The following is a 12,365-nucleotide window of genomic DNA, read 5'->3' on the forward strand; positions in this document are numbered from 1 at the left end:
GGGATTGCTACCAGTGCCACGTGATAGTCAGAGTAGGAATCGCAGGATAGCGCAGATGAATACGTGGCTTGAGCAGTGGTGCAGCAGGGAGGGATTCAAATTCCTGGGGCATTGGGACCGGTTCTGGGGGAGGTGGGACCAGTACAAACCGGACGGTCTGCACCTGGGCAGGACTGGAACCAATGTCCTAGGGGGAGTGTTTGCTAGTGCTGTTGGGGAGGATTTAAACTAATATGGCAGGGGGATGGGAACCAATGCAGGGAGACAGAGGGAAATAAAAAGGAGCCAAAAGCAAAAGACAGAAAGGAGATGAGGAAAAGTGTAGGGCAGAGAAACCCAAGGCAAAGAACAAAAAGGGCCACTGTACAGCAAAATTCTAAAAGGACAAAGGGTGTTAATAAAACAAGCCTGAAGGCTTTGTGTCTTAATGCAAGGAGTATCCGCAATAAGGTGGATGAATTAATTGTGCAAATAGATGTTAACAAATATGATGTGATTGGGATTACGGAGACGTGGCTCCAGGATGATCAGGGCTGGGAACTCAACATTCAGGGGTATTCAACATTCAGGAAGGATAGAATAAAAGGAAAAGGAGGTGGGGTAGCATTGCTGGTTAAAGAGGAGATTAATGCAATAGTTAGGAAAGACATTAGCTTGGATGATGTGGAATCTATATGGGTAGAGCTGCAGAACACCAAAGGGCAAAAAACGTTAGTAGGAGTTGTGTACAGACCTCCAAACAGTAGTAGGGATGTTGGGGAGGGCATCAAACAGGAAATTAGGGGTGCATGCAATAAAGGTGTAGCAGTTATAATGGGTGACTTTAATATGCACATAGATTGGGCTAGCCAAACTGGAAGCAATACGGTGGAGGAGGATTTCCTGGAGTGCATAAGGGATGGTTTTCTAGACCAATATGTTGAGGAACCAACTAGGGGGGAGGCCATCTTAGACTGGGTGTTGTGTAATGAGAGAGGATTAATTAGCAATCTCATTGTGCGAGGCCCCTTGGGGAAGAGTGACCATAATATGGTGGAATTCTGCATTAGGATGGAGAATGAAACAGTAATTTCAGAGACCATGGTCCAGAACTTAAAGAAGGGTAACTTTGAAGGTATGAGGCGTGAATTGGCTAGGATAGATTGGCGAATGATACTTAGGGGGTTGACTGTGGATGGGCAATGGCAGACATTTAGAGACCGCATGGATGAAGTACAACAATTGTACATTCCTGTCTGGCGTAAAAATAAAAAGGGGAAGGTGGCTCAACCGTGGCTATCTAGGGAAATCAGGGATAGTATTAAAGCCAAGGAAGTGGCATACAAATTGGCCAGAAATAGCAGCGAACCTGGGGACTGGGAGAAATTTAGAACTCAGCAGAGGAGGACAAAGGGTTTGATTAGGACAGGGAAAATGGAGTACGAGAAGAAGCTTGCAGGGAACATTAAGGCGGATTGCAAAAGTTTCTATAGGTATGTAAAGAGAAAAAGGTTGGTGAAGACAAACGTAGGTCCCCTGCAGTCAGAATCAGGGGAAGTCATAACGGGGAACAAAGAAATGGCGGATCAATTGAACAAGTACTTTGGTTCGGTATTCACTAAGGAGGATACAAACAACCTTCCGGATATAAAAGGGGTCAGAGGGTCTAGTAAGGAAGAGGAACTGAGGGAAATCTTTATTAGTCGGGAAATTGTGTTGGGGAAATTGATGGGATTGAAGGCCGATAAATCCCCAGGGCCTGATGGCCTGCATCCTAGAGTACTTAAGGAGGTGGCCTTGGAAATAGCGGATGCATTGACAGTCATTTTCCAACATTCCATTGACTCTGGATCAGTTCCTATGGAGTGGAGGGTAGCCAATGTAACCCCACTTTTTAAAAAAGGAGGGAGAGAGAAAACAGGGAATTATAGACCGGTCAGCCTGACCTCAGTAGTGGGTAAAATGATAGAATCAATTATTAAGGATGTCATAGCAGTGCATCTGGAAAATGGTGACATGATAGGTCGAAGTCAGCATGGATTTGTGAAAGGGAAATCATGCTTGACAAATCTTCTGGAATTTTTTGAGGATGTTTCCAGTAAAGTGGACAAAGGAGAACCAGTTGATGTGGTATATTTGGACTTTCAGAAGGCTTTCGACAAGGTCCCACACAAGAGATTAATGTGCAAAGTTAAAGCACATGGGATTGGGGGTAGTGTGCTGACGTGGATTGAGAACTGGTTGTCAGACAGGAAGCAAAGAGTAGGAGTAAACGGGTACTTTTCAGAATGGCAGGCAGTGACTAGTGGAGTGCCGCAAGGTTCTGTGCTGGGGCCCCAGCTGTTTACATTGTACATTAATGATTTAGACGAGGGGATTAAATGCAGTATCTCCAAATTTGCGGATGATACTAAGTTGGGTGGCAGTGTGAGCTGCGAGGAGGATGCTATTAGGCTGCAGAGTGACTTGGATAGGTTAGGTGAGTGGGCAAATGCATGGCAGATGAAGTATAATGTGGATAAATGTGAGGTTATCCACTTTGGTGGTAAAAACAGAGAGACAGACTATTATCTGAATGGTGACAGATTAGGAAAAGGGAAGGTGCAACGAGACCTGGGTGTCATGGTACATCAGTCATTGAAGGTTGGCATGCAGGTACAGCAGGCGGTTAAGAAAGCAAATGGCATGTTGGCCTTCATAGCGAGGGGATTTGAATACAGGGGCAGGGAGGTGTTGCTACAGTTGTACAGGGCCTTGGTGAGGCCACACCTGGAGTATTGTGTACAGTTTTGGTCCCCTAACTTGAGGAAGGACATTCTTGCTATTGAGGGAGTGCAGCGAAGGTTCACCAGACTGATTCCCGGGATGGCGGGACTGACCTATCAAGAAAGATTGGATCAATTGGGCTTGTATTCACTGGAGTTCAGAAGAATGAGAGGGGACCTCATAGAAACGTTTAAAATTCTGACGGGTTTAGACAGGTTAGATGCAGAAAGAATGTTCCCAATGTTGGGGAGGTCCAGAACCAGGGGTCACAGTCTGAGGATAAGGGGTAAGCCATTTAGGACCGAGATGAGGAGAAACTTCTTCACCCAGAGAGTGGTGAACCTGTGGAATTCTCTACCACAGAAAGTAGTTGAGGCCAATTCACTAAATATATTCAAAAGGGAGTTAGATGAAGTCCTTACTACTCGGGGGATCAAGGGTTATGGCGAGAAAGCAGGAAGGGGGTACTGAAGTTTCATGTTCAGCCATGAACTCATTGAATGGCGGTGCAGGCTAGAAGGGCTGAATGGCCTGCTCCTGCACCTATTTTCTATGTTTCTATGTTTCTATGAGTGGAGTTAAATCTTTATTGCAGAATAAATGTAACCTGTTTAAATCAGATCTTTATGGCTATGTCACATCCTGGGTGTTACCCAGTTATTCAGTTATCAGCTAGAAACCTCAAAGGCTGCAAATGAGTCAAGCAGAGCGTTGAGGATGACGAGAATTGAAAGGCTTAAGCAGTCAGCATTCAAAAGGAAGTTTTAAGCTGCATTAAAAGAAAAAGATGATTCTTTCTACCTGTAAGTAAATTGATCTCCTTCACATTTAGCAAAGATGCTTTACGTATGCAGAACAAAGAGGACAGTTCAGAATGGTAGTAAATAACAACTTTTTTTGAGTTGGTCAGAATGAACAAGTTATGCAGGTAGTTTCAGTTTTGGCTTGTATTGGGTGAAATGTTTTTAACATAATAGGGTATCATTTATTACAATTCAGCAAAGCACATTCTGAGACTACGTATTTTGAAAAGCAGATTTGTGTTGGCTCCACACCAAACATATAATTTGAGCAATAAAAATACATGAAAATCCTTCAAATACATGCATTATTACCTGTAAATAATTATATTAAAACCATTGAAAATATAAATGTAGTTGATTTAAAGTTTGTCCTTGGCAATTATAACAATAATACACAGAAGAAAAAAAATTAAATTACATTTTTATAATATTGTAAAATGAAGTTCTGCTTTTTGCTTTTATTATTTTATATCAAGAATTTATGTTTTTCTGTATCTAAATTTGATAATTGCTGTCGAACAAGCCCTTGAATTTATTTTGACAACAGAAGAATGAACCGTGAATTATAAACTACACTAGTCAGATCAGATTGTGAACATTAATATTCTATATACCTCATCCCTAATGCTTCAGGTTTGTATTTGATTTAATTGTTAATGCAACATTGGAAACCAATTGCTTGTCTATGTTGGCACAATTTAGGAAGGAAAAGACTATTTTCCAGTCTTAATTCCTATTACAGTATGTCTTGGTCGGTGATTTACCGCAGGCCATTTAGTGTTATATAAATGATTTAATAATCGCTAATACTGAGACATACCTATGTAAATACCACATTTTCAGTTAGACCTCACTAAAATAAAATAAGTTACATAAGGTGCAGTTAATGAGGGTGTTAGTGTAACAAGAGGTATTTTTCTATATTCGGATAAGTAATCAGGCTGAATAAGACTGCCCATTTAGCTGCTTTTTTTCCAGTATGAATTTCTGTTTAAATATGGTAACAATCTTATCGTCACTTGTTTTTTGGGTGGCGAGAGAGTTAATTTTAACAGATATGATGCATACTTTAAAGACAGGAAGACTGGAGTTTCCACTAATGCTGAAGGTTTTCTTACGTTTTCTCTGTTTCCTGCCTTGACAATAACACTGATGGGAATATATAGGCCTGGTTTGCATCTGATAGTGGTGCAATTTGCAAAATTCATTCTGACACAGAATTCATAATTTACCTCTGTTACAAATGTCATACTAGTTAAGATAGTTGTTCCCTTTATTGTTTTGATCTGTGTTCCTGACTATAATTGCCTAATGTACCAAAGAATAAATAGAACAATGTTGAACAAGTAAATGTTCAGTGACATCAAGTTAATTCAATAGTTCCCATCTATTGGGCTCTATCATTTATATAAAGTCTTTCTTCAGCTCTTCCAATAGCTCTATGATTTTATCCAGTGATAGGAGAAATGATACAGATTAGGAAGACTCACATACATTCTCGATCTGTCCTGAGTTAGTTTGTCTTAGATAGGGTTGTGGCAGCGGCACTACAATTAGTCTTAGTACCCCTGGATTAAGCAGGGGAAACACATCCAGAGTTTTCCATTCCTGATCACTATCAAATGACCCATGTTGAAAGTGAATGTGTGTGGACGTTGGATGAGGATAGGATCGGGCTTGGCTGTGATGCCCTCCACATGAAATATCCGACTGACAGTCAATTTTAAGGCTCATATTTAAAAAGCAGAATTTTGCATGCATCCATACCCCAGCAGGGAACCTTCAGAAAAGGAAAGTAGAGAAGAATAACAAATAAATAGTTACTTCAGAAAATTACGTGCTGCAAATCGTTCTGCCTGAATATTCAAATTAACTATTATACCCAATACAATATAATGGATTTGTCTATGGTGATGGTGTTTATGGTGCATCTTTTATAGAGATGTTTAACATGCAATGGTCTATATTACTTCCCAGTAACCTGCTGAAACACAAGTATTGTGCTACATGTAATGTCTTTATCATACAATCATAGAATCACAGCACAGATGGAGTCCATTTGGCCCATCGTGTCTGTCCCGGCTCTTTGAAAAAGTTATCCAATTTGTCCTACTCTCCTAAAAATTTTTCCTTTCCAAGTATTTATCCAATTTCCTTTTAAAAGTTGTTATTGACTCTGGTTCCATCATTCTTTCAGGCAGTGCATTCCAGATCACGACTCGCTGCGTACAATTTTTTTTCCTCCTGTCATCTCTAGTTCTTTTGCCAATTATCTTAAATCTGTGTCCTCTGGTTACCAACCCTTTTGCCACTGGAAGCAGTTTCTCCTTATTTAGTCTATCAAAACCCATCTTAATTTTGCACACCTCTATCAATTCTCTCCTTAACTTTGTCTGGTCTAAGGAGAACAACACCAGGTTCTCTAGTCTCTCCCTGTAACTGACATATTTCATTTCTACTACCGTTCTAGTAAATCTCCTCTCCATGTTCCCCTCCAAGTCCCATATCCTCCTGACTCAAGGGCAATTAGAAATGAGCAATAAATGCTGGCCAGCAATGCCCACATCCTGTGAATGAATAAAGAAACTCTGAGGCCTTGACATCCTTCCTAATTGGCTGCAGTATTTCAGTTGGGGCCAAACCAATGTTTTACAAAGGTTTAGCATAATTTCTTGTTTTTGTACTCTGTGCCTCTATGTATAAAGCCAAGGATCCCGTATGCTTTGTTAATAGCCTTCTCAACTTGTCCTGTCACCTTCAAATATTTGTGTACATATACATCCCCAGGTCTCTCTGTTCCGGTAACCCTTTCAAAGTTGTACTATTTAGTTTATATAGTCTCTCCTTATTCTTTTTACCAAAATGAATAATTTAATACTTCTCTGCATTAAGTCTCATCTGCCATGTGTCTGCCCATTTCACCAATCTGTTTAATTCCTCCTGAAGTCTGTTATGTTCTCCCAGATTTCCCAACCGCTTTCTAGCCACCCCTGCTCCCACCCTCCTCCAGATTAAAATTCCAGCCAATATCTTTGATGAATACTGCCATCCCGCTGCTTTTTTTCCTGTCCTATCTTTCCTGAATACATTGTAGCCAGGAATATTAACTGCCCATTCATCCCTTATTTCAGCCAGTTCTCCATTACTTGTGCCTGCAGCTTACCAGCCTGACCACACTCCGAGCATTTACGCAGTTACACTCTAAACCCATCTTAGTCTGCCTCACATTTCCCCCACCCCCGCCCCCATCTGATCGCTTTGATTTCTGTACTATTGAACATGCAAATGGAATGTTGGCCTTTATCGCAAGGGGGTTGGAGAACAAGAGTAAGGAATTCTTGCTACAATTGTACAGGGCTTTGGTGAGACTACACCTGGAGCAGTATGCTCTCTGGAGTTTAGAACAATGAGAAGTGATCTCATTGAAATGTATAAGATTATGAGGAGGATTGAGAGGGTAGATGCTGAGAGGTTGTCAGCCAGTGGCTCAGTTGGTAGCACTTTTGCCTATGAGTTAGAAGGTTGTGGGTTCAAGTCCCACTCCAGAGACTTGACCACAAAAATCTAGGCTGACATTCCAGTGCAGTGCTGAGGGAGGGCTGCACTGTCAGAGGTACCGTCCTTTGGATGAGACGCTAAACCAAAGCCCTGTCTGCTCTCTCAAATAGACGTAAAAGATCCCGTGGCACTATTTCGAAGAAGAGCAGTGGAGTTATCCCCGGTATTCTGGTCAATAGTTATCCCTCAATCAACATAATAAAAACAGATTATCTGGTCATTATTACATTGCTGTTTGTGGGAACTTGCTGTGCACAAGTTGGCGGCCCCATTTCCTACATTACAATAGTGAGTACACTCCAAAAAGTACTTAATTGGCTGTAAAATGATTTGAAACTGTGGTCATGAAAGGCGCTATATAAATACAAGTCTGTCTTTCTTTTTTTCCCCTGGCTAGAGAGTCTAGAACTTAGGAGGCATAGTCTCGGGATAATGGACTATTCATTTAAGACTGAGATGAGGAAGAATTTCTTCATTCAGAGGGTTGTGAATCTTTGGACTCGAGGGAAATCAAGGGATATGGAGATTGGGCGGGAAAGTGGAGTTGAGGTCAAAGATCAATCATAATCTTATTGAATGGCGGAACAGGCTCGAGGGGCCATATAGCCTACTCCTGCTCCAATTCTTATGTTCTTATATACTCATTATTCTGATGCTGTTTGTCTCTTCCAATTCTCTGTGCACCGTTTACCTCCTCTCTAATGCTTCATCCTGGTGCCCCTCCCCCTGCTTAATTAGTTTAAACCCTCGAACACAGCACTAGTTAACCTCCCTATAAGGATATTGACTCCAGGCCTGTTGAGGTGCAACCCATCCATCCTGTACCAGTCCCTGGTTCCAATGCCTCAAGGATCTGAAGCACTCCTTCATGCACCAATTCTCCAGCCGCACGTGAACCTGTCTTATCTTACTGCACCTATATTCACTAGCACATGGCACTGGGAGTAATCCCCAGATTACGACCTTTGAGATCCTGTTATTTAACTTTCTCCCTAGTCCTGAAACTCTGTTGGGAGGACCTCCACCCTTTCCAAAATACGTCATTGGTTCCAACATGGACCGCAACTTCTGGCTGTTTCTCTCCCCACCCCCCCGCCACTCCCAAAATGTTCTGCAGTGATGTCCTTTTATTGATCAGAAAAAAAAATCTATCATCAAAGTTTTCCCAGTAAACCTGTTTCTTTTGCACATTTCTTATCTTCCCAACAATACTAAAAACTATGGGGCCGAAATTGATCAAAGGCAAGTTCTGCTCATTTACCGTCGAAAAGACCACTAAGATCCTGATGGTAGTTTGGGCGAAAGTTTGGTCAAAAAAGAAGGAAAAAAGTGTCCGGTGGCAAAAATGGGCATTACATGCCGATTCTGGGTGGTCGAGGGCAGTATCGGGATTCTGGGCAGCAAATGCAATCATGGAGAAAGTTTCACCGAGGCTGGAGTCGGGCCCAGGGAGGGGGGAACGCACAAAAGAAAAATAAAAAAATAAAAAACATTCAGAGGACCCTTTCACACAAAATCACTGCAAAAGAAGTGAAGAAAAAGATCTCACTAACCTTTTCTTGCAGGTCTTCATACCGACCGTCCAGGTAAGACCTGCTTCCACGCTGCGATCTTTTCTCCTGATGGAGCGGAGGACTGTTTGGATAAATCTCGGGCGGGAGCAGGCGAGAGGACTTTTTTTGCCATTGCATGCCGGTACACACCAGCAGACGCTCCCCAGCGGTCCTTTCAAACCGCCGGCGTGAGGGCCTCACCAATCTCCCACGGAGGGGAGAGCGCCAAAAAAACGGGAAACCGCCGAGTTTTGGACCATCAATTTCGGGCCCTATATCAAATAAACTGGACTACTTTTGACCACGTATATAGCTCGAAGAGGAATTTTCCAGATTTTTTTCTCCTAATTGGCTCGGATTTTTATCAGTTTTTTAGTCTCACCCAGGAGATTACATGGCTTTCAGGTGGGATGGGGAGTGTATATATTGTGATGCACAAGGCACCTCCGAAACATCACCCATCTTTGCCCATCTGCTGCCAAAACCTTCAACTATGCCTTTGCCACCTCCGGACTCAACCATTCCAATGCTCTCCTGGCATGCCTTCTATGCTCCACCGGCCATAAACTACAGTTTATCCAAAACTCTGCTGCCAACTAGACCCTTAGCTCTGAAATTCCCTCCCTCAGCCACTCTGTCTAACTACCTCTCTCTCCTTTACCTCCTTAAAACTTACCTCTTTAGCTAATCTTTTAGTCACCCTCATTACATCTTCTTAGGCTCAATGTAAATTTTTTTCTGATTATTCTTCTGTGACGTGCCTTGGGTCGTTCTACTATTTTAAAGGCTCTGTACACATATAAGTTGGTGTTAAGAAAACAAACCATGGCTCCTGCTCCTGCTTCTTACTCAACATACTCTGCTGATAGTTTGCTGGTGTGGACACCAGGTGTGAACAAAATTCATCATCATCATAGGCAGTCCCTCGAAATCAAGGAAGACTTGCTTTCAATCTAAAAGTGTGTTCTTAGGTGACTGAACAGTCCAACACGGGAATTACAGTCTCTGTCACAGGTGGGACAGACAGTCGTTGAAAGAAGGTGGGTGGGGAGTCTCGTTTTCTGCACGCTCCTTCCGCTGCCTGCGCTTGCTTTCTGCATGCTCTCGGTGATGAGACTCGAGGTGCTCAGCACCATCCCAGATGCTCTTCCTCCACTTAGGGCGGTCTTTGGCCAGGGACTCCCAGGTGTCGGTGGGGATGTTGCATCTTATCAAGGAGGCTTTGAGGGTGTCCTTGAAACGTTTAGGAGTTCCGAGTAGAGCCCTTGCTTTGGGAGTTTTGTGTCAGGCATGCGAACGATGTGGCCTGCCCAACGGAGCTGGTCGAGTGTGGTCAGTGCTTCAATGTTGGGGATGTTGGTCTGATCGAGGACACTAACATTGGTGCATCTGTCCTCCCAGGGGATTTGCAGGATCTTGTGGAGACATTGTTGGTGGTATTTCACCAGCGATTTGAGGTGTCTACTGTATATGGTCCATGTCTCTGAGCCATACAGGAGAGCGCGTATCACTACAGCTCTGTAGCCCATAAGCTTGGTGCCAGATTTGAGGTCCTGATCTTCGAACCCTCTCTTCCTCAGGCAGTCGAAGGCTGCGCTGGTGTACTGAAGGCGGTGTTGAACCTCATCGTCAATGTCTGCCTTTGCTGATAATAGGCTCGCGAGATATGGAAAGTGTTCCACGTTGTCCAGGGCCGTGACGTGAACTTGATGACTGGGGGACAGAGCTGTGTGGTGGGGTCAGGTTAGTGGGGGACCTTTGTCTTATGGATGTTTAGTGTAAGGCCCATGCTTTCGTACACCTCGGTGAAGATATTGACTATGACTTGGAGTTCAGCCTCTGTGCGCAGACGCAAGTGTCGTCCGCATACTGTAGCTCGCCGACAGGGAATGAGACGGTCTTGGATCTGGCCTGGAGGTGACGAAGGTTGAACAGGTTCCCACTGGTTCTGTAGTTTAGCTCCACTCCAGCGGGGAGCTTGTTGAGTGTGAGGTGCAGCATTGCAGCGAGGAAGATCGAGAAGAGGGTTGGCGCGATGACGCAGCCCTGCTTGACCCCGGTCCGCACGTGGATTGGGTCGTTGGTGGATCCATTGGTCAGGATCATGGCTTGCATGTCATCGTGAAGCAGGTGGAGGATGGCGACAAACTTGTGGACATCAAGTGTGAACAAAATTAGACTTGTTATAATACCTCTCCATAATCAAATAGGATGTTGTCATTCAATGACAAGGCTCACACACGAGTGAGTAATGGCCACTTGGGTGAGGTACCTGAGGGCAACCTGCTCCTATGGAGCTAATTTCTTTGGGAAAGGAGACGAAAAAGAGGAGAAAATCGATGGAGAAAAATTGGCAGGAAAATATATACAGAGGCTGCAAATGTTACTGGGTTATTTTGTCTAAACAGCCTGTTACAAATGTTTGTATTGTTCATACAACATACCTGTACTTAATTCAAACTGGCAATTTGGGGAGTAAATGCTCCACCAATATTTCATTAGAGGCACAAACCATTTAATGTTAATCACTAGTGTACATAACACATAGTAATACGGAAAAATAAATATGTTACAGTAAACCACAATTTACGTCATCTTGATGTTTGTAAAATTTGGTCCCTGATTTGCTGAAAACAATTCCAAGGGTTGACTATCTGGTCAATCCAGAAAATGAGCCTTGAAAAGTTTGACTTGTAGTGATCAGGTCAAACTCTGCTGTTTGTTTTTGGGCTAGGCTTCAAAGGCATAAAGCACCAAATGAGATCAGTGGCACCAGGGAGCAGATGTGGTGGTATGAAGTGTTTGTGGTATCATCTCAAGCAGAGTCCATGACTGATGTTATCTGTGCATGTATGAAAACCCAAAATTCAATTGCCAGCTGTTTTTCAAACAATTTGATGTTATTTGTCACAGTATTGAATGTGATATAAAAGCATCAACAGCAATTGGTGTTGGTTATTGTTAATGTGACTGCTCTTTAATGTAATTACACTTAATTTTAAATGTCAAGGTTGAGGGAGAAGAGCAGTGACTAGTAAAAATTAACATAGCCTTAGAGTAATCAAATAGGGAATGAAATAGAACAATTTTAAAAGCAAAAGAGGGGCAAGGTTCTCAATAGATGATACACCCATATAATTTATTTCTGAAGTTACTTTGTCTCATGTTACTGTAGTTATGCATGTTTTAATGAATTTGTACTAGATTCCTAAAAATTAAAACCATGGAACAGCACATTGAGCTACTTATGTTTGTACTACAGCCTGTAAATTGTAGGTTAAGGCCTATAATCAGCGAGTTTATAATCACTGATGGAAGGTGTCAAGTGAAGATCGAAACATAGAAACATAGAAAATAGAAACATAGAAATAGGTGCAGGAGTAGGCCATTCGGCCCTTCGAGCCTGCACCACCATTCAATAAGATCATGGCTGATCATTCACCTCAGTACCCCTTTCCTGCTTTCTCTCCATACCCCTTGATCCCTTTAGCCATAAGGGCCATATCTAACCCGCTCTTTGAATATATCTAACGAACTGGCCTCAACAACTCTCTGCGGCAGAGAATTTCATAGGTTCACAATTCTCTAAAGATAAACCACTTCCACAGAGAGAAAATCAGATGGTGCGATAAGATGAGCCATTCTCATGCAACTGCTGCTGGTCGGATGTAGAGAGCACTTTAATATCAGTGCCAGGGTTCTGGGA

General features: G+C 42.7%; 1 protein-coding gene across 1 annotated transcript in view; it reads left to right on the forward strand.

The window, feature by feature from the left end:
* Window positions 1–3,457: 3,457 nt before the first annotated feature.
* txk (TXK tyrosine kinase) overlaps window positions 3,458–12,365 on the forward strand; it is a 109,035-nt gene continuing 100,127 nt past the window's right edge. The window contains exon 1 of the mRNA XM_070860671.1: window positions 3,458–3,548. Coding sequence (XP_070716772.1) covers window positions 3,533–3,548 — 16 coding nt within the window. The 5' untranslated portion in view covers window positions 3,458–3,532. The remainder of the gene's footprint in view (window positions 3,549–12,365) is intronic.

The sequence above is a fragment of the Pristiophorus japonicus genome, chromosome 2, assembly GCF_044704955.1.
Source record: "Pristiophorus japonicus isolate sPriJap1 chromosome 2, sPriJap1.hap1, whole genome shotgun sequence".
Lineage (NCBI taxonomy): Eukaryota > Metazoa > Chordata > Chondrichthyes > Pristiophoridae > Pristiophorus > Pristiophorus japonicus.